At 36.1% G+C, this 23,729-nt stretch overlaps 1 protein-coding gene across 1 annotated transcript; it reads left to right on the forward strand.

Moving 5' to 3' along the window:
- The first annotated feature begins 21,379 nt into the window (after positions 1 to 21,379).
- On the forward strand, positions 21,380 to 23,312 carry LOC143566763 (methylesterase 17-like). Its single transcript, XM_077053371.1, has 4 exons — positions 21,380 to 21,656; positions 21,773 to 21,913; positions 22,805 to 22,939; positions 23,031 to 23,312. Exons 1-4 carry the CDS (start codon positions 21,405 to 21,407, stop codon positions 23,310 to 23,312), a joined length of 810 nt encoding a protein of 269 aa, XP_076909486.1. The 5' UTR covers positions 21,380 to 21,404.
- Positions 23,313 to 23,729: the final 417 nt, after the last annotated feature.

Here is a 23,729-nt window from a genome sequence, read left to right on the forward strand (position 1 = left end):
GAACTTAACAGGAAACTTGAGCAATTTAGAAATTCCTCCGCTATACTTGATCACCTCGTTAGTGATCAAGGTTCCCCAAAAAGGGGAGGAATTGGTTATCATGAAGTTCCACCACCTTTCAATCATAATTACACTTATGACCCTAGTAATCAGAAATCTGTTGATGTTGACTATGGTCAGACAGTTCCGGTTAAGGTAACGATTAAAGAACCAGAAGTTAGTAAAGGCGAAACAAGTAAGCCTGTTACTAGTGTTAAGATTTCTGCTACGAGTTCTGTCTCATCAAACTCGGACAAGTCATCTGAGTCGAGTGAGACAAAACAAGAGGAAGTGTTACCAAAAAGTGGAGAGAAAAATAAAACACCTGAAAAGAAGTCTCCACTAAACCCGTATGTCCCACCATATGTGAGACAAACGGGCAGTAATACAGCCTCAACATCTAAGACAACTTTTGATAAGAAAGTTGAACACAGGAGTTGTTTTAGATGTAATCGATTAGGACACCTAATTGCTGATTGCTCTCTGAAGCAGAGATTCAGAGGTGTGAGGCCTTCGAGAACTGAGAATAGAACTAACAGAAATGTTAAAACTGAAAACCCATCAAAATTCAGAAATTGGACTAATCCAGGTTTTCAAAGAGATAGATCTCAGTTTTTCACTGCTAACCACCAAACCATAAGTAACAATTCATTTAATTCACGATGGTTTGGATGGCCTCATAGTCAATCTCCAAGAAGGTATCCACTCAGGACTTACAGAAATTATTCTGATGCTAACTTTGGACAGCCAGGGTACGGGATGTATCGACCCAAGACCAAGAGGTCTTGGGTCCCCAGATTTTAACCCTCTGCTTTAATCGTGCAGGAACAGTTGAACAGGGCTGCCAACAATCAATGGGTTGTGGATAGCGGCTGTTCCCGGTACATGACGGGTAACAAGAAATTGTTACACGACTGGAAACCTGTTCAAGGAGGAAGAGTGAATTTCGCAGGAGAGAGCGGTGGAAGGATTACAGGAATAGGGACGGTGTCGAATGGAAAGATGACTTTGGAGAAAGTAAACTTTGTTGAAGAACTGAAGCACAATCTGCTGAGTGTTTCGCAGATCTGTGACAAGGATTATACCGTGCATTTTACTAAGAATGAGGCGATCGTGTTGTATCCTGGTTTTAAGATACCAGAGGATTGGATTGTTATGAAGGTTCCAAGAGAGAAGAATACGTATATCATGGACATGAGGTCGACTGAAATGGCCACAGAAGAATTGTGTCTTTTGTCGAAAGCGACTGAATCGGAGTCCGAATTATGGCATAGGAGAATGGGGCATATTCATCTTCGGAAGATGAACTACATTGTCAAGAATGGGTTGGTGTTGGGTGTTCCCTTGAAGAATTTCAACTTCGAAGACCAATGCTTATCATGCAAGAAGGGAAAGCAACACAAGAAATCCCATCACACCAAGAAGGTTAACTCTATAGTCAGTACCCTAGACCTACTTCACATGGATCTCTTCGGTCCCATGAATGTAAAAAGTCTAGGAGGAACATCTTACTGCTTGGTGATCACCGATGATTTCTCTCGATATTCCTGGGTATATTTTCTGAAGTCAAAGGATGAAACTGTTCAGATGGTAAATAATTTGATTACCAAGGTTGAGAATATCATGGGAAAAAGGGTTAAGTACATCAGAAGTGATAATGGGACTGAGTTCAAGAACTATGAGATGGAGATCTTCTGCTTACAGAAGGGGATTGAACACCAGTACAGCGCTCCGTATACACCGCAACAAAATGGAGTGGCTGAGAGGAAGAACAGAACTTTAATTGAAGGAGCCAGAACCATGATGGCTGATTCGAAACTTCCTGTGGTGTTTTGGGCTGAAGCCGTTGCAACAGCCTGTTATATCCTTAATAGAGTGTTAACTGTTAAAAGATTAAATAAAACCTGTTATGAACTTATGCATGGGAGAAAGCCCAACTTGAGTGGTCTTGAACCATTCGGGTCCCCGTGTTCGATATTAAAGACCAATTCTAAATTTGGTGAAGTAGCCGACGAAGGAATCTTAGTCGGATACGTTGTTGGGACTCCCAACAGACAGGTCTTTAATACATCGACCAGCAAGGTTGAGGTGGTGTGTAACACTGATATCACAAGTTACAAATCACCAAAACCAAGCACGGGACCCGCCGGGGTTTTCGACTATGATAGACTTTTTAAATCTTTTAACATGCCTTATTTGGATTTTGCAGAAGTTGAGGAAAGAATTGCTACGAAGATGATATGCCAGCCTTCCTCGTCAAATGCTGTCAATACCCCTGCTGCCTCTACTGAAGAGGAATTCATCAATCCGTTTCACTCTCAACATCAATCACCCATTGATGAGCTATCTTCGAACCTGGAAGATAATCTGAATGTCAGTTCGGTTCCGACTACGAGAATTCACAAAAATCACCCTCTGGAAAATGTGATAGGTGATCTGTCCGATGGTGTACAAACAAGACAAAGCTTGAATGAGCACACCTGTGTTTACACAAGCATTAAAGAATCAGGCATAATCAACGAATGCTTGTACACCTGCTTTATCAGCCAGATTGAACCAAAGAACTATCAAATGGCTCTCAAGGACAACTCGTGGGTCGAAGCCATGCAAGAAGAATTAGCCCAGTTTAAGAAGATGGAGGTATGGAACTTGGTTGCAAAACCAAAGAATGTGCATGCGATTGGCACAAAATGGGTCTTCAAATGCAAGAGAGATGAGAAAGGGATTGTTATCAGGAACAAGGTGAGGCTGGTTGTTAAATGCTTTAATCAGCAAGAGGGGATTGATTACAGTGAGGTGTTTGCTCCTGTGGCAAGATTGGAAGCCATTCGGCTGTTTTTGGCATTTGCTGCTCATAAGGAGATGAAGGTTTTTCAGTTAGATGTGAAGAGTGCGTTCCTAAATGGTAAAGTCGATGAGGTTGTGTACGTTGAGCAACCTCCGGGTTTTCCTGACCCTGACTTTCCCGATCATGTGTACAAGCTAAGTAAAGTGCTGTATGGACTACATCAGGCACCTCGTGCCTTGTACTCAACTTTATCAGATTACTTGCTTGAGAATGAGTTTGAAAGAGGTAAGATTGATAGCACATTGTTCTTCAAGAGAAAAGGGAGCGACTTTCTACTGGTGCAAGTCTACGTGGACGACATTATCTTTGCTGCATCAAAGGTCGCCATGTGTCAGGAGTTTGAGGCCGTCATGAAGAAGAGATTTGAAATGAGTGCTATGGGTGAACTAACTTTCTTTTTAGGACTGCAGGTTGATCAGAAGAAAGATGGTATGTTCATTCATCAGACGAAGTATGTCCATGATGTTCTCAAACGTTTCAAGATGGAGGACAGTACTCCATACGATACTCCAGTCTGCGTCAACCACAAATTGGGTGCTGATTCAGACAACGATGCAGACGTGGACCCAACCCAATATCGGGTAATAATAGGTTCTTTAATGTACTTAACTGCTTCTAGGCCTGATATAATGTTTGCTGTTTGTCTTTGTGCTCGCTTTCAGGCAAACCCAAAGGAATCTCATTTGAAGGGTGCGAAACGGATATTGCGCTATCTCAAAGGCAAACCTAAGCTGGGGTTGTGGTACACAAGAGGAGGAGACTTGGATCTGGTCGCCTACACAGATTCTGATTATGGAGGGTGCAATCAGAATCGGAAGTCAACGACAGGAGGATGTCAGTTTCTAGGTGGCAGATTAGTGTCGTGGCAATGCAAGAAGCAGACCTCAGTCGCAATTTCAACCTGTGAAGTAGAATACATGGCAGCATCCAACTGCTGCTCCTAGGTTCTTTGGATTCAACAACAGTTGCGCGATTATGGTCTGAATTTTACTCTTACTCCTATTTGCATTGATAACACTGCTGCTATCTCAGTAACTAACAATCCCGTTAAGCACAGTAAAACTAAACACATTGACATACGTCATCATTTTATATGGGATTGTGCTGAGAAGAAACTGATTGAGCTCGAAAGGGTTGATACGCTAGATAATTTCGCTGACTTGTTTACGAAAGCATTTGACAAAACTACATTTCAAAACCTTGTTGAGCTGAATGGGATGATCAATCCCGAGTAACCATGCTTTATGTTTTTGTTTTTAAAAAAAAAAAAAAAAAAAAAAAACGTAACTATCGCTTAGAATTATGTCGGTTGCCTCAGTTTGAAGGACATGTCTTCGGATATGTTTGGTCCTCATTTCTACTTGTAGAATATGAGGATAGCCATTAACCAGATGACTGAAAGTGACCGGGGCGGTTTATGATGTGTTTTCATTCTTTCGCTGAAAATTAGTCGATCATGCTTAGTTAGAAGGACACATACTTGTATGTGGTCGGTCCAGCTGATCCATTGGATCTTCGGGACAGCCGTTTACCTGAAAACTTCAATTTGATCGGGGCGGTTGAAGTAAAAAAAAATTTTCTTTTCGGGAGATGAAATTATTTTTCAAGTCTACTACTTCGTAAGAAGTACCTTTGCTATGCTTAACAGAAAATTGATCCAACCTTGGAAAGTGATAGATATACTGATTCCGTGTTCTTAACTAGTGAAGTTATTAGGCCTAAAAGACTTTAGAACAGTCATTGTATGTCATGGTAGCTTTTTATGGTGCGTAAAAGTAGAAGTGATACTAACTAAATCTACTCGATTTTACGTGGAAACTTCTTAACAGTTGTGCATGTCTCCATATATATCTTTCCGAATGATAGGTAGAAAAGCGATTACCCAGTCATACACGAGCCCGTGAGTGTTCTGATTCCCGTGAAGATATCGTGTCAAGACACTGCAGTGATCCAGATTCAGGACTTGCAGTTGTTTACTACTTTGAAGTTTGTGAAAAAAAAAATTGTGAGTTATTGAGACATTCTATAGTGCTTATTAGTTAATCAAGATGCAACAAAGAGTACGGGAAGAAGGGTCTGAAGATAGAAGAGTACTTACTAGTTAATCAGACACTACGGGTCAAGGTCAACTTGGGGTGACTTGGGGAAAGCCAAATACGCTTTGAGAATAGATAGGAGGCATCATAATCTCTGAGTTGTTGCCCACTTAAGTTTTGAGCTTATTTGAACCTAACCCGTATCACAGAAACAATGAAAACCATTCTAAGTCATTTACCTGCTAACAATCTGTTTCTTTATGTCATAATACAGCTAAACACGGATCTGTGTGACAGTCACGTAATAAGTATGATTCCTGTTCGGATCTTTTCTAAAACATGGTAGTCCCTGTCGAGACTGAAATTTGATCCCGTGTACTTTAATTTTTCAAATTTTTGTTACTTTTGTAGTTGTTTGATTTTATACCTGGTTACTTGGTCTTGATCGTATCATTTATCTCTTTAAAGGATGTTTTAAAACTTAATTGCAAATTGTTCAAAGTATGGGGTTCGTTTTGAAAAATTTTCATATCAGCGAAGTTGTGTATAACTTCGCCTGCAATAGGCGAAGTTATCCATAACTTCGCCGGAACATCTGTGACCCTATATAAAGAAGTTTTTAGGTCAAACCTGTTCATTATTTCAAAAACCTCATCGAACTTATCCTCCGAAACCTAAGCGAACTTATCGTATTATCGATCACAATCTTCTGTGTTCATTCTTTCTCTGTTCTAAGTCGATTAAAGGTGTGTAGGGTTTATAGTTTCATATACTCATTGTTTTTGAGATTAATCATCGGTCGTTTCGACTCGATTAACGACCTCGTTCTTTCGAACCTTAAACACCCGATTTCAAACTTGTTATTACGTGGTAGTAATTTACTTGAACGTCTAAAACTTCATAAAATCATGTGTTACGGAGTCCTCGATCTCCAATTTCATCATCTAGATATCGTTCGATAAACCTAACTGTTGCCGATTCGAATTCGGCGAAGTTACAGTTTAGGCGAAGTTATCCGTAACTTCGCCTGAGGTCTAACTTCGCCTGATAATTAATTTTGAAACAGTTTAGGAGGCGATGTTGTGGTTAGGCGAAGTTCTCTTTAACTTCGCCTGGCCCATTTTACTTAACAGTTATCAGACGAAGTTCAAGTTGAAGCGAAGTTGTTTCCCAACTTCGCCCCACCTTTGACTTTGCCTGTACATAATAGATCACAACTTCGCTCATGGTAACAGGCGAACTTGTGATTTGCTTTGAAGTTTATCTAACTTAGCCTGTTTGTTGCAGATATGGCTGCTGTAGCTGGTGCAGGTGGTGCAGGCGGTGATGACGGAGGTGATAACCAAAGACAGTTCTTCCCGGGTCACAACATGTATATAACATTAGACCCGGAGGCGAGCGGAGTTGATGATTTTCGCGAAATCATCACGTTTCTGTTACGCTCGCGTATATTCCACGCGATCACTACAACACTGCCGATATCCTTGCCCAACATTGAGGATTTTTTGGCAGACCGTGGAGTATGACTGTAGAGTCGAGCCCCCGGTGATGCGTGCAACAGTCAACAATCAGATTGTTCAGTTCTCTTCTGAACAAATCCGGGTGGCTTTACGGTTTGGAGATGAGACAAGGGATGACCCGACAGAGTTTGTGGCTCCTTTCCGTGATGGAGCGTTTTTGAGGATGGGATACTCTGGTCCCTTGGGGGATACGCAGAGAAGGAAAGGGTTTTTGCTTGACAAGTGGCGCTTTCTCATGCATGTCATGATTGTATGCATGTCAGGGAGAAAGGCGGGCACTGATGGCATGGGCGCGACCATGCAGTCGGCGATGACTGCTCTGACTTACAACAAGCGATACAGCTTTAGTCAGATGGTCTTCTATGAGATTGATCGTCAGAGAAGGGCGATGGCGCGTGAGAGATTCATCATGTATCCAAGATTCCTACAAATGATCTTGAATCATGTTGCTCCAACGCTACCTCAGCGCCGTCCGATCAGATACGTTGAAAGTGTGAATAAACAGATCTTCGCCCAATGTAGATCTTCGAGTGCGAGGAGCAAACCTGAGCTCCGTCCTCGCCATACTCCACTGTTTGGGTACTTAATCAACCCAGGGTATGTGCCTGCTCGTGGGGACGAGTTTCGGGACCCGGCACCACAACAGGCAGGAGCACCTCAAGTTATACCTGCTGCACCTGTTGTGTCATCGGAGGAGAACGTGGACCTTGATGCTGAGTTTGGAGGTCAAGGCTACTTTGATATGGAACGGGTGGACCCTGGAGAGTATGTGCAAGTCTCGGTTGAGAGGGTGTCGACTGTGAATGTTACTAGGACAGCTGCTACTGTGGCTGGTTCTGATTCTGATGATGAAGTGGCTGAGGCAAGAAGGATTATGGTAACTCGAGAAAGACTACATGGGAAAAGAAAGAGAACAGATGATGACAGCGAGTCAGACTATGAGGAAGAGGTACAACAGTTAATATGCAGATCAAGTAGGGAACGGATAGGTGCAGGTTCTGGAGCTGGTGAGAGCTCGAGGGTGGTACGTTTCACCCCACCCGCACTATCCGGTATGATAATGGTTCCCTCAACATTACAGGTTCAAAGGCCAAGCGCTACGGATGTTCCCGTGGTGGCTACCTCATCTACATTTGGCCTCCCAACCACTACTTTCCAACTTTCGGCTCCTGAGATTGTCTCGTTGCCTCCTCCAACTCTTACTCCAACGGAGGTCGTGGCACGTTTTGTTGAGTCGACTGTTGTAGCCACTGCAGGGTTATCGGTGACGATACCACCTGCGGTTACGTCTATTTCTACTTCTGAGGTCCCGGTGACATCGGAAATCCCTCCTCAGTACACTCAAGATATATCACATTTGAGGTTCGATTTCGATGCAACCTTATCAGACTCTGAACGAATAGCAACACTTGAACAGGTCATGGCAGAACAATCAAGGATAAATCTTATCCAGACCCAGGCTATTCAACGCCTAGTTGCAGAGAATCAGATGCAGTCGTCCCTGCTGGTAGAACATGGAAAAATCATAGATGCTCTGAAGGAGTTCTTGGCATCTCAGGGGGAGACGAGCTGTAAAGGCGATGAGTTGAGGACCAAGAGACGAAATAATAGAGACGATGATCCCAATGCGTCGAGAGATGCAGGTGGTGAGTTGCCAAGAACTGATCAAGCTCTTGGAACTTCCACAACTCAGGGGGAGTCGACAACTGCAGCTGGTAATGATGATGTGGTGGTAGTGGAAGTAGAGGAGATGGATGATGAGTTGGTTGGTGATGATGATGTACTACCGAGTGATGAGATAGAGAAGATTGGTGAAGAGATAGTTATTGATAATGAGATTGAAGAGGGAGAGATAGTAGAAGAGAATGTGGAGCATGAGATACCAGAAGTAAATAAGGCAGATATGAGTCAACAGATTGGAAGTAATGAGACGGAATGGGAAGAGCAGCCTAGATGGAAAGAAGGCTACGCTCAGTGGTTCGTCAAAACGAAGAAACCAGTGGTCCCTACTATGTTTAAGAAGACTTACAACATTAGAGGCTATGATGAAGCGAGAAAAGGGATTATTTGCTGGGTATACGATGAGCAGTTGAGGCTCTTCGTGATTAAGAGATATGATGGTATTCAGTACTTCAAAAGACTTTTAAGATCGTTGAATACACTGCCAGAATGTGAAGTGAAAGACTTAGCCAGATTGGGATTGATAAACCGAAGTGATGATAATATGGCTAGAGTTATCGGGAAGATTGTTTGGAAGGAAAGTATAAAAGAGAAGAAGTTTGAGCTGTTGAAACCACAAAAAGGGAAAACTTATCGAAGACAAAGATCTTGGATTGAGAGCAGATGGTAAACCTTGGATGATTATGAAGTATAAGCCGATCTGGTGCCTTAAAGAAGTGCCGATGAAACAGATGCCCAAGGATGTGCTCAAAGATCTAAAGTGGTGGTATGTTGATTGTGAAACAGCTGAAGCAGTGATGGAAGACGAAGATGAACAAGAGCTGCTAAGAGTTTATGATCCGATGCATCTAGTGAACTTGTCGCAAGCTGATCTGCAGGTGCTGAATGAGAAGAAAATCTTTTATATTCCTGCTTGGAAAGAGGAAGCGAAGAAATATCAAAGAATTGTATCAGTTTGTGTACGCGAAGGAGTTCATGCTTGAAGATGAAGATGCAAGGTCGTTGAAGATTACAAGACACGTGTTTGAAGCTAAAGAGTTGAAGCTACTGCCAAGGGGGAGTCTGTTGGTGCAAGATGTCAGTAGTTCAGTGTCAAGTGTCTGTAATCGTGTTAGTTAGATTTATGTTTTGTATGTAAGCGAAGTTGCTAACAAGTTCGCTTATATGGGCGAACTTGTTAGACAAGCGAAGTTAGGGACAACTTCGCCTGAACATGCCAGGCGAAGTTGTCGTGTCTATATAAGCTGTTTAGGTTACGGCTTATTAAAATAATTCCAGTGAACAAGTTATTGATTGAGTTTACGAGAGTCAGAGAGTCCTGTATTAGTGATCATCGTATCACATGTTTACGGTTGAAATACAACGTGTGTTTGATTATCGTATCGTGTGTTAGCTCGTATCGTTTTCTATACTCGTAACGTCTTACGTAGGGATTCCGCACCTACGTAGAACGACATATCTCGTGTAGATCCGGCTGGGAACCTACAAGTATTATTATGTTAAACTTACTAATATATGTATTCATTATTAATGTTATTATTATTATCATTATTATAAATATTAAAGTGGTTATTAATATTATTAAAAGTCATATTATTATTATCTATTAAAATTCATATTTTAACATTAATTACTAGCAATAATGTTAATATAGTTATTTTGTGAACTCGTTTAGAAATCCAACCAACATCGAGTATGGTATCATTAATTACTATAAATATTACTTATTATTATTACTATTTTTATCAACAACATCTTAAAATTTAATACCAATATATTATTCTATAACTATTAATATTACTAATATTAATAATAATTATTATACTATATTAGTATTATTAGAAATAGTTATTGTTATTATTATTATCTTATATATCTATATCTATATATAACATATCTTTTTAGAATTATTGTTATCATTACTATCTTATCATTAATAATATTATTATAAACTATATTATCTATTCATTTTTATAAAACCAAACTCTTGATTTAAAACCCGTCTTGTTTCTATTTAATATTAGTTTAGTTATTTAAAAGCCCAAATAAAATAATATTATTTTATTTTAAATTATCAAATAAGTACGAGTCCCTAATCATTAACAAATTAACCGGTAATCCGAGTTACAATCGAACCCCCTCGTTCAATGTTTGCAATATAGTTTCATTATGGTTTCAAGTTCATTAATATATATTACATTATTTATTTTAGCTATGGTGTTTATCGCTTCAAGTCGGATTTGTTCGTTTACCGTTCGAGCTTCATTTATTTATCTATTTATTTCTCGGTTCATCAATCAAGGTGAGCACTTTCATACCCCTTTTTCCATCATTCGTTTTGGGGTGACATTTCATACTTATCAAACTAAATGCTTTATTCACTTGAATCTTTAAACCCACAAACGTGATTGTATACTTTACTTAAATAAATGCTCGATTTAGTTTTATATGCTTACATGCTTTGGCGGGTAGTCACACTTGAATGCTAAACTTTGAATGCTAAGGCAGGTTGGCCTCACAAAAACCGATCTATTTGATATCCCCTTATAGAAGGTATCGCGATCCGAATCGAAATCCCGAGTCCATTTGGTATTCTCTTATGGAGGGTGTCGTTAATGTATTCTTATTAACGATAACTATTTACCATGAGGCGGGTAGCCTCATGGACACTATGATCCGATTATACTTGGTTGTTACCATTTAGAAAGGGTCCGAACTATTTATCTTTTGCATATCTAAATTGTTGCTATTATTTATTGTTTTGTATACAAGTTTTGTGGCTTTTTATTATTATATACTTATATGCTCAAACTTATGAATTGCTCACCATCCTTTGTGTTGACAAACTTTATTTATGAAATGTTACAGGTTTGACTTTTGTTGACTCGAGTACTTGATGAAAACGTTACCAAGACCATTAGGATATTAGTAAAACGAACCATATAATTGTTACTTGTATTCAAATTGTTTGTGTGAATCGAGATGTGTTGATTATTGATTTATGAAATAATTGAGCTGATTAAATATTGTCACTTTAAATAGTGTCTTGTGTATTTGGGCAATCGGTTGCATCCCGGCATGTTCCGCCACCTTTGGTCGGGGTGTGACATATTGGTATCAGAGCCGCAAGATTATAAGATAGGTGGTTAGACATAACGAGCTAGTATAGTCTTTACTTTAGGGTCCTTATAAGATAGGTGTTTTATGGATCACGAGCTTAACTTGGATCCCGTTGTTTCAAATCTCCTTAAATATTGTCTCATATGAGATGACCACTTTAAGTTGTCGAATGCGAGCGTTCCGGTCGCCTTCCAAATGTTTGGTGTTGAAAACATAAAAGCCTCGGTGGTACGTGGACTAGTGTTTTGACATCCCGTTGTATCTCGATTTATTGTCTTTGTCATTATCGTTATTTGAGTCGAAAACATGAAAAAGACGCGGTGGTACGTGCACATGTTTAGACTCCAACATGGTATTTTTTTAAAAAGATTTTTAGTGTCGGAATGTCAAGTCATGGTGGTTCATGCACGATTTTTTCACCTTTAAATCGTAAAACATTATAATTACGTTTCAAGAATTTAAACCATTTTTTCCTTTATTTTGTTATAAATTCTTAACACAAGTCTTCATTTATAAATGTTATATTCTCTTATATTGTTAATAATTCTTTTATATCTCGATTTTATATGGTAAAGTTTTACACCAATTTTCTCATTTTGATTTCACGATGATTTTTATTACAAATTTCATTCATTATGATCTTTTCGATATAAGTTAAATATATATATATATATATATAATCATAGGTTTTATAATAAATTTCACCTCAACTTTTCAAGTAAATTTCCCATTGTATAAATTTAAATTGTCTTTAAAGTCCTTGTAAAATCTTATAAAAATTTTATTTTTGTAACTATTCCGTTTATTTTGGACGATCCGAAGCTTCTAGAAGGCCGATTTCTACATAGAGAGATCCATATACCAGTCATGAGCGAGAGCGAAGCCTAGAGAGGCGGAAGCAGTAGCTTCTAGGACGAATCCTCAAGCCACTGTGATGATGCTTGGGAGGTATGTGTATGTATTTTAGAGATTGGAAGCTTGGTTCTGTGTCTGCATTTCGTCGATAATAATAGAGAGGCTTACAATTGGTGTTGTTCAACCTTGACAGGTACAAGGGGCTGCAGATTCTTAGAGAAAGAACAAGGCATTTCAATTCTCATATTTGACTCAGCTTTCAGATTGCAGGCTTGGGAGGATGTCTGTACGCCCTAAAGGGAGGATTAGGCATTCGTCAAATGAATCAAGTGAATGAGGCCCTGCTCGACGCTTGGAGAGACTCTGTATCGACTGAATCGTATTGGGCGAAAATATGCTCATCAAAGTACAGGCATAACAACCAGGACAAATCTTGTATTAATCTACTATAACTATAGGATAAACTTCTCACGACATTTTTAATTATACTACATTATATAATGCAAGTGGTAAAAAAAATTCGCTACCCAAATTTGTTTTCATAACAACTTTCATCATGCAATATTTGGTTTGTTATAAATTTTCGCAAATAAAAAAAAAAGTTTACATCATACGATTTTCCGCCATTTAAAATTCTTATGATAGTTTTGCCATGATTTCTCAAGAAAGTCACAAACTTATAGCTTGTAATCTTCTTGAAACCCTCATGCAAAACTTCATAGAAAATTTACGTCAAAGACAAAAATCATTTACTCGTGATATCTCGATTTACAATGCCGGTCATTTTAACTTACCACGATATTTTCATTATATGATATTAAATAACAAACTTGGTAAAAAGGGATTTCATTTCGCAACTTTATATTTCCAAAACGACACTCATCATTCAATATTGAGACCTCATAACAAATTTTAACATTCAACTTACGTATTTTAAATTCCCTCATAAGCAAAAAAAAAATTATATTAATCTTTATAAAAAAAATTTCGTGTGATTCACACGCTCGGATCTCAAAAATTCTATTTATATAATATATATTCATATATCTATTAACTTGTAATTTTTTTATTATCAAAATCTTCATGGATGCTTCATACATTATTTATAAAGTATGATATTTTCAAAATTAATACTTATTACTTGTCAAAAAAAAATCTCCCTATACGCAACCACGAGCTTCCAAACACCCGTATCTCATCTCATACTACCATCCTAAATCAAACCATCCTTACATTTCAAAAGTTTCCCGCGCACTCAAATATTTCCTCAATATGAACGAAACCTAACACATCAACGTTATACCCTCACCTACTCAAACCCCATGCAAAATCCAAGATGTACAACATTAACCCAACAAAAAGCCTTAAATACCGACACCTTTACGCCACGAAAACCTATCAAACTCACTATCCAAATACTTCAAAGACACCGACAAACACACCCACAAAATACCTTGAACATACAATAACCAAAGCTTACCCAACTATGACTCAAATCCTTCGACCCATGCTATGTCAATTCACCAAACCATATCGCCACACCGTTCACATCCAGCCATAGAGTTTGATATCAAAATAGAAACCCAAACACTCCTTACTAAATACATGTATAAACCGAATCTAAAACCAAACTAGTCAAGGTCGACTTACCCAACCCATCAACTTACCCGAACTCAAATAAGCAAGCATCATTCTAATAGCCCAACCACTACTCACACAAATCATCCAAGCTTAACCCACTCAAAAGACCTAAAATCAAAAAACCCCATCGACTCCACTTAAGAAAACTGAACTATCCAAACAGACCTAAACACTCACACTTACCACAAAAAATTTCCAAACCATTCACCATACGAAGCCTAAAACCCCTCCCTACACATGCAAGTTTCGTTTTTCCCTAAATTTATATATATATATATATATATATATATATATATATATATATATATATACACAACTAGCGTATTTATAACAACCTCATATGTTTAAATAATCACTTTTAAAATTATAAACTCTTTCAAGGTTAACGATTTACGTATTTTGCTCATATTTTATAAATCATCTTTGTAGGAAATAAATATTGTCATGAAAACAAAATTCAATTATGAGGATTTGTATTCAAATGTTATTAAACGATTATATGTATGATTTCAAGACTTTAAATATTTTCACCTAAGGTGATAAATCTCATAAAGACTTTATAAATACGAGGTTTCATTTTGAATGTTGAATGCAAGTTTTATTCAATAACAAATTATAACTTTCACCATATTTCATAAACTCAATGACCATGGCTTGCAAATCTTTTAAGACACAATTATAAATGCTTTTTACTTTATATTGTGACATGAATTTTGTTTAATAACGATTTACGCAAACTATGACCTCTTATTATCGCAAGCATCATCACTTTATATAATTTATTTTCATCACAATAACTTTATGTATACAAACTCCTTTAACAATTTGGGTCACAAGATTTACATTTAATAATGATTTCCCTAGCAACGCGTTACTGCGATGCTTTGTTATTATGTACATTTCTTAGAAACATAAAACGGCCTTACTTAAGACCTCATTTGCAATTTTAGTCTATTATACGCTACACGATTTACATATTTCAACATTAAATTCGAGTCTCACAATTATTGCGATTTTCTTTTCATTTGATGAGATGTTTTGATGGTAACTTTACGCTCATGAGATTTCATTTTGTGTCTTGATTATTCATGACCAAATCCAACTATTCAATAACAATTTGTGTAATACTTTCATAGCCTCAATTTCGCTACAAATTTTGTTTATCTTTTAAACGATATTTCCATGACTATGTTATTCACATTTGAGCATTTATGGAAACACGATTCTATACATTATTTTATATCATTTTATCTAACCTATTAACGGCCTATGTGTGGCTGTCTACAAGTTTTGGCGCTATTAGAAACCATTATTATAATGACGATGATATAAATGGTTTCACAATAGTGGCTGTATTCACGTTTTATCACATTTCATTAATTGTTTTGGTTGTTAATCAATACTATTTTATTTATATTGATGCACGTATATGTCACCCCAAAGAAACTCACCTCATCCTCGTGATTTCACGAAAATCGTATTCTCAATTACTTATAACCTCAAGTTTATACACCTATGAAACTCATTGCACGACATTATTGAAATTGTAACGTAGTTTACCCTTACCTCATGTACTTACCTTTCGGGCTTCTCATTTTCACTTATTGGATTTTTCTCATTTTTCACTAAATTTTAGTGTCCCGACGTATAACCATGGAGCTTAAGGATTTGTTTATTCTTTTCACATTTATGACATTTGACTTTAAATCTCGTTTCATATTGTTTACCCTAAAATTTTATATTATTCGATCTTCCTTACTTAATTTAAACCGAATTGTTATTTTCGCCTTGATTTATATTCTAATACTGTAAATTGTTTCGTTTATGTATCCCATTTTTCTACTTATTGAAAAGTCTATCCCGAAATTCTCAACCGCTGGTACTGTTTTGTCAATATTGGTAAAATCCAACAAATTTATTTACACATTTATTATTTAAATGTTTCAAAATAAATATGCCTCTTAAACCACACAATAGACGAACCATGTGGACCATACGACGATCTAAATAATTTTGGGTGCACACTTAATTATCGAAATCCCCGTGTGGAAGCCATAGTAAGTGCACTTGTGTGCGATAACTCAGACCCGAGGATGATGGTAGAAAAACAATGGAAATGCGAATCATGATAAAGGCATGGTGGATACGCCGCCAGTACATCCTATATATAAGTGCCTTTATCATGTTTCTCATTTGTAGCGTTTTTCGAGTCATGCTAGAATTTGACGTTATTCTTTGCTTAAAATTTGTTCATGCAACTATCTTACAAAGGACAATATTCGTTAATAATTACTTTTCTTTAAGTTTATTTTAATTTTGGGACGAGATTTCTAAAAATTTGGGAATACTGTGACATTCGTCAAATTCGTGTTTCGATCCTTTTTCGATTTATTTTAATAAATTATACGTCGTACCTGTATTGTGTTGTAAACCCGACCCGGTAATTTTATACATCGTTTAAATCGATCTTTAAATCTTCCACGTACATAATTCATCAAACCCGTCATGTAGGGGTGTACTAATCGTTGTTCATTTAACAAAAAAAAGTAGTTTATAAGTTGTAAGGGGTAATCTTTGTCATTTTTGAACCTATATTAACATTTATTAAGTTTTATACCCCTTTTGTAAAACACTTGTAACTTGGAGGGCCATTCTGTAAATATGTATTATACATATAAAAGGAAAAATACCTAACCCTAATATCATTTTCATTATAGCCCCCCCCCCCCATCTTTTTCTCTCTTTTCTGGCCGACCACCACCACCTCCGGCCACCACCTCCAACACACATACACACAACATCCGTCACCCCTATCCCTGTTCTCAATCTCCGTCGCCACCCACCCCCCCTCTTAGCCGTTTTCTGGCAGCCGCATTTTTCCAGCGAGCACACCACTGCCGTGGCCTCACTCCCTCTCTCTTCGGCTCCCTCTCTCTCGCCGCTTCTATCTCTTGTCTTCTCCGGCGTCGAAAAACCGTCCCCGTCGTCACCCTCTCTCTATCTCTCTCTACTCTCTCTGTCGCCCTCTCTTTTCTCTCTTTCTGTTTTCTCCATTTCCGGCGCACCTCAGGTGGCCGGAATCGGCCTCGGGGACTACTGTTTCTTCGTGTCCAACGGGTTCGGCTCGGTTCCTTCTCGGTGTAGAACCACGAGCATAAACTCAAATAATAGGTAAATTTATTTTGGGTGTTGGTGTTATTAAATTTTCATATATCGATTATAAGATTTGAACTTGTTAATAATCAGTTTTATCTTTCGGTCATATTCTTTGAAACGAGTTGGATGAGTATTGGATTGTTTTGATTTGGGGAAAAGATGAACATCCGAGAAATGGATATGTTATTTTTATGGATTTAAATTTACAATTGAAATCTTGGTTTCGTTTTGGGTGGTAGGTTAGTTAATAAACTAGAGGTCTCGGATTCGAGTCTCATCCTAGACCGGTTTTGGTGTTATTTTTATACTTAACAAATTACGGTTATTATTAGTACTAATATTATTACATAAAAATTGTTATTAGTATTATTATGTTAAACTTACTAATATATGTATTCATTATTAATGTTATTATTATTATCATTATTATAAACTAGACGGGTACCCGCGTGATGCAGTAGGAAATCCAGACTTTGCTAATCTCATTACAAGTTTATGTGTGTTCATTGTTCGATTTGAAAGCGTTCAAACCGATCATTGGTTTAATTTCACGATTGATTTTTTTTATTTAACTTTTAGCCAACCGATTTCAAGTTTCAACGGATTGGTTTCAGTTTTTGACGACAATAAGGCTACTTACAGTTTGGATCACAGCTTAATTTAAAAACCATCAAAACCATACCGCAAACAGTCATACGTAAAATGTTGTTTTTTTAACTGAAACAAACTATAAAAATATGATAATAAAATTAAAGATAATAAAATTCTCGTTTTTATGGTGCAATGCTTTATAAAAAATATTAACATATAAAAAAGTTATGACCGTTTAAATTCCGTGGGTGAAGTTGGGTTAAAAGTGAAAATTAAAAGAGTATATAGGTAAAAATTAAGGGTCATACTGTTTAAATTTACAAAAGTTGATTAAAGTTAGAAGATCAAAATTGTAACTATTTTTAATGATTTGAAATTGGATGTGATTTATTCCTTAAAAGACTATATTGTCCTTTTCAATATGCTTTGTTGAGTTGTAAGTTATGTACTAAATTTTGTAATTTACTTAAAAGCAAGCGTCTTAATTGGCTCATCTTTCACTCATTATATATAGTATAGATATTAATGTGGTCATTAATATTATTAAAAGTCATATTATTATTATCTATTAAAAATCATATTTTATCATTAATTACTAGCAATAATGTTAATATAGTTATTTTGTGAACTCGTTTAGAAATCCAATCAACATCGAGTATGGTATTATTAATTACTATAAATATTACTTATTATTATTACTATTTTTATCAACAACACCTTAAAATTTAATACCAAGATTTTATTCTATAACTATTAATATTAGTATTATTAATAATAATTATTGTTATAATTATTATACTATATTAGTATTATTAGAAATAGTTATTGTTATTATTATTATCTTATATATCTATATATATATAAGTATATATATATATAACATATCTTTTTAGAATTATTATTATCATTACTATCTTACCATTAATAATATTATTATAAACTTTATTATCTATTCATTTTTATAAAACCGAACTCTTAATTTAAAACCCGTCTTGTTTCTATTTAATATTCGTTTAGTTATTTAAAAGCCCAAATAAAATAATATTATTTTACATTAAATTATCAAATAAGTACGAGTCCCTAATCATTAACAAATTAACCTGTAATCCAATTTACAACCGAACCCCCTCGTTCAATGTTTCCAATATAGTTTCATTATGGTTTCAAGTTCATTAATATATATTACATTATTTATTTTAGCTATGGTGTTTATCGCTTCAAGTCGGATTTGTTCGTTTACCGTTCGAGCTTCGTTTATTTATCTATTTATTTATCGGTTCATCAATCGAGGTGAGTACTTTCATACCCCTTTTTCCATCTTCCGTTTTGGGGTGACATTTCATACTTATCAAACTAAATGCTTTATTCACTTGAATATTTAAACCCACAAACGTGATTGTATACTTTACTTAAATAAATGCTCGATTTGGTGTTATATGCTTACATGCTTAAATGTTTATTGCTTTGGCGGGTAGCCACACTTGAATGCTAAACTTTGAATGCTAAGGCAGGTTGGCCTCACAAAAACCAATCTATTTGGTATCCCCTTATAGACGGTATTGCGATTCGAATCGAAATCCCGAGTCCATTTGGTATTCTCTTATGGAGGGTGTCTTTAATGTATTCTTATTAACGATAACTATTTAGCATGAGGCGGGTAGCCTCATGGACACTATGATCTGAGTATACTTGGTTGTTACCATTTAGAAAGGGTCCTAACTATTTATCCTTTGCATATCTAAATTGTTGCTATTATTTATTGTTTTGTATACAAGTTTTGTGGCTTTTTATTACTATATACTTATATGCTCAAACTTATGAATTGTTCACCAACCTTTGTGTTGACAAACTTTATTTTAAGAAATGTTACATGTTTGACTTTTGTTGACTCTAGGACTTGATGAAAACGTTACCAAGACCATTAGGATATAACTGTTACTTGTATTCAAATTGTTTGTGTGAATCGAGATGTGTTGATTATTGATTTATGAAATAAATGAGCTGATTAAATATTTGTCACTTTAAATAGTGTCTTGTGTATTTGGGCAATCGGTTGCACCCCGGCATATTCCGCCGCCTTTGGTCGGGGTGTGACAAATGGCCCTTTACTTCCTTTTTAAAGTAAGACATAAATACAAATTTTGTCCTTTAAACAAAGCCAATTTATGGATCGTGTCCCTTTTTTAGTTTGTTTACAGGTGATAGTATTGATTTGTGTCGGCATCCTTAAATAAACTAAAAAAGAGACACGATCCATAAATTAATTTTGTTTAAAGGACAAAATTTGTAATTCTGTCTTAAAATAATATAACTGAATCACTTTTTTCTTTTGGGGATTAGCAACATGAGAACTCGTAACTCTCTAAGTTAGTTTGAAGATAGTTAGACGCTAGCTGTGATTTTGATTCATAACTGATAGATTGAACATTGAGTTTAGTCTTGATTTTATGGATAATTATGGCTAAAAGAGATTAGAATAAGGTAGTAACAAGTTCGTTGGTTAATTTAGTGCACCGCTGCGCTATACGTTCTATGAAGCAAGTTTTTCTTTGCTTTGCTTTGTCTTACACCCCTCTAAATGAAAATCTTTAATGCCCTCTAGCGATATAGTTGTAGTAAAATCGTGACCTTTGATGACTCTGCCGTGAGTCCTTAGATGTCTTTGCAACGAGCTTTCGGGTATAGCCCAAAGGATTAACCAACCTTTAAAATTGTATGAATATCAAACCGTTATAATACTTATTAACTAACTTTTTGAGGTAAATGAATGTTGAAAATAGTATCAAACTGGTCGATTACATTGAATTGGTGAAAAAAAAACCCCTCACTAGACAGTCCTTTGTCATATGTGTTCATTGGCGTCTTAAACTCTTAATTACACGGAACACGTAAAATATTTTTGTCTAAAAAAGGGCAAACTTCTTAGAGTATCTTCTTGCGTGCTTTAGCAAATGTGATTACTTTTAGCCTAAGAAAATTATTAATATAACAAATTATTTCAGTCTAAGTTTTTGTTAGGGCCTTGTTTGTATATTGCGGTTTCTAGCTTTCTTCTAGTTTGTTATTCTTTGGTTGGTACAAATATATATAAAAACATATTAATATTTTATTATAAAATTATATAACTTTTTCCTAATTTTATGAATAAACCATTTGGATGTCGGGTCTCGGTTTCTTCAAATCTGGGGTTCTTCAAATCTGCTGACGAACAATGTCCCATTGATGGGTTTATTATAGTACTGGCAACGAGTCGGGTTGGGTCAGTATGGGTCATGGATCAGAATGGGTTATGATTAAAACGTGGCAAATTAAAAAACGGTTGTTTTGGTTCGGGTTAAAAAAAAATAAGAAACTCGTCCTGTGCAGAAAAAATCAAAACCTAAAAAAGCGACCAAAACGAAACTTGTTATGTGCTAAAAGTCATACCGACTCGAAACTTGTCTTGTGCATAAACTCGTGTTGGCCCGAAACCCGAACCGAACTCGTTTCGATCTGAAACCCGTCCTATGCGGAAACCTGTGCTGGCCCGAAACCTAATCTGAACTCGTTCCGATCCAAAATCTGTTTAGTTCCGTAACCCATTTCATGTGGATACTTAGGTCGGCCCGGAACTCGTTCCAGTCCACAACCTGCCCTATTTATTTAAGACACTGACCCACATCAATCAATTTTTTTTAAAGTTGTCGACCCACTATAACCCGAAAATAACAAGTTGAAATTTCAGTTAATTCATTTTAACCTTTGTGGTTAAAATATCTTACTCAAACCCACCTATATAATTTTAAAAGCAACCTCTAGTTTATCTAACCACTTTGGAACATAAAATTCACAAAAGAAAAAAAAACAAACAAAAACAAATGTACAAATACTATTATAAATACCCATAAAATGAGCCAGAGATACCGATGAAGAGAGAGAATGGGAGATAGAGAGTGTGTAGAGGAGAAGACTCCATTGAAACCACACTTTGTGCTCATTCATGGCATAAGTGGAGGTGGCTGGTGTTGGTACAAGCTCAAAAGCATGATGTACAACTCTGGTTATATGGTGACATGCATAGACCTCAAAGGGGCTGGCATAGATCCTTCTGATCCTAACACCATCCTCTCTTTTGATGAATACAACAAACCTCTCCTTGATTTCATGTCTTCCTTGCCTCATAATCAAAAGGTACAATTCTTCATGCTTTAGGTACACACCATATTAAGCATAAAAAAACCATATGTAGTTTCTAACATAACTACAAACATATACAACTTCTGCTAAAACAACACTGGTTATCGCAGGTGATATTGGTAGGTCATAGTGCCGGGGGACTAAGCGTAACTCAAGCAACTCACAAGTTTCCAGATAAGATCAGTCTCGCAATATATGTTGCAGCGACGATGCTTAAAAATGGATTCGTAACCGAACAAGACATTAAAGATGTAAGTTTAAACATCTTTAATGTTTAAACTTAAAGACATTATAATAATAATAATAAGCTATTTACTTTGTAGTCGCTAAAAATTAAAGTATATACTAAGTTAGTATTTTGACAATACATATATGTAACTACACTTATTAATTTATAAAACATTATAAAGAGTTTACAATGGAAAGTTAATCTAAGAAATGGAATATTAGTTTTCAAAAGCCAATTTTCAACAACATTGAAGAAACACGTGCTTTTTAGAAGGAAGTCAAAACAGAAAAGTCAATTCACAAGTGGGCAGACAAACTAATGTCATGGAAAGTGTTTTAAAAACTAGTTTAAACCGGCCGGTTGAACCGGTCAAACAGGATTTTATACAGCAAGCCGGCATTTTGAGTCCGGTATTTTTGACCGGTTTGCTAGAACATCGTACCGGCGGTTTTTATCTAAAATACCGGTTTTTACCGGCAAACCGGTTTGAAATCCGAGAAATTTTTTATATTTGTGGCACATATTTTTTCAAATTACTTTTAACCTAACAATTAACTATAAAACATGTAAAATTTAGGACTATTTTTTTAAAATTGCGTGCTTTTGCATTATATTTTTAATATGAATTAACTTTTAGATTATTTTTTGTTATAGGAATCATTTAGTTTTAGGTTATTTTTATGTTGAAGTTACATTATAGGAAATTATAAGGTAAACTATTTAACCAGTTGAACCTTCCGGTATAACCGGTTCAACCGGTTGCACCATTTTTTAGTCCAATCCGGTACAAGTAAAATACCGGTTTTTAAAACATTGGTCGTGGATCTAACATATTAATATATACAAAGTGATGATTAAACATAGGCATTAATATTAAATTTTTTATTTTGATTTTAATAATTATGTAACATAGGGAGTGCCTGATGGGGTCAAATGCGACGATGCTTATGGCTTGGAATTTGGGTTAGGCGTTAACCAGTCTCCTACTTCTGCAACTGTTAAGAATGAGCCACAACGTAAACTCCTATATTGTACGATCCCTCCGGAGGTATCCATGTTACTTTTAAGACTTTTTCTCATAGACAAGCATCGGACCTTGACTGAAACTTTATTTTTGTTGGTGATTATGCAATTTGTAGGACATCACATTAACTTCAATGGTTTCACGACCAGGGCCTGTTTGTGCAATAGTAAGTGCTCGATTCCCAGAAGGTGATGAATGTATTGAAAAGGTGCCGAGGGTATACATTAAAACACTGCATGATGAAGTGTTAAAGCCAAAGCAACAAGACAACATGATCGCAAACTGGCCGCCATCACATGTTTATGATTTGGAGAGTGATCATAGCCCCAACTTCTCTTGTCCTTTTGCATTGTTTGGGTTATTCGTGAAGATTGCAACTTCAATGGTTTGCATATAAATGCTTTTCATATCGTCAGACTTGATTTCTGTTTGGCTAAATATAATCTATAAGATATACATTTATGTATTATTCTATTTTGATGCATTTTATTTTATAGAATAATAATAAACTACTATTCATGTTATGTTGGAATTATTGTTATTCAGTTTTTTTTATCTTTTCCCTAATTCTTCCTAGGTTTTTTTATGTTAAATCATGGGTCTTCATATATTAATCATGGGTCCTCCTAGGTTACTTTTAAAATCTATTCATGGTTGAAGATAGATTTGATTCAATTTATTATTTATGAATCCGCTCCAAATTCTTAAAATGACTCTAAAAAAATTACACACTAACTGATTTAGATCGTGATTAATCTTTGGCTCTTCACCCTTGTTAACTTTGGAAAGGATATGATTCATTATCGTTTTGGCC

This window comes from Bidens hawaiensis, unplaced genomic scaffold, assembly GCF_021521415.1.
Source record: "Bidens hawaiensis isolate Kalapana, Puna unplaced genomic scaffold, B.hawaiensis_p1.1 tig00023049_1, whole genome shotgun sequence".
Classification (NCBI taxonomy): Eukaryota; Viridiplantae; Streptophyta; class Magnoliopsida; order Asterales; family Asteraceae; genus Bidens; species Bidens hawaiensis.

What these genes read in the sequence shown, in the direction of transcription:
- LOC143566763 (XM_077053371.1), top strand. Translation starts at nt 21,405, where the DNA reads ATGGGAGATAGAGAGTGTGTAGAGGAGAAGACTCCATTGAAACCACAC. An exon ending in CCGAACAAGACATTAAAGAT is followed by an intron (nt 21,914 to 22,804) that starts GTAAGTTTAAAC and finishes TATGTAACATAG; the next exon opens with GGAGTGCCTGATGGGGTCAA. An exon ending in ATTGTACGATCCCTCCGGAG is followed by an intron (nt 22,940 to 23,030) that starts GTATCCATGTTA and finishes TGCAATTTGTAG; the next exon opens with GACATCACATTAACTTCAAT.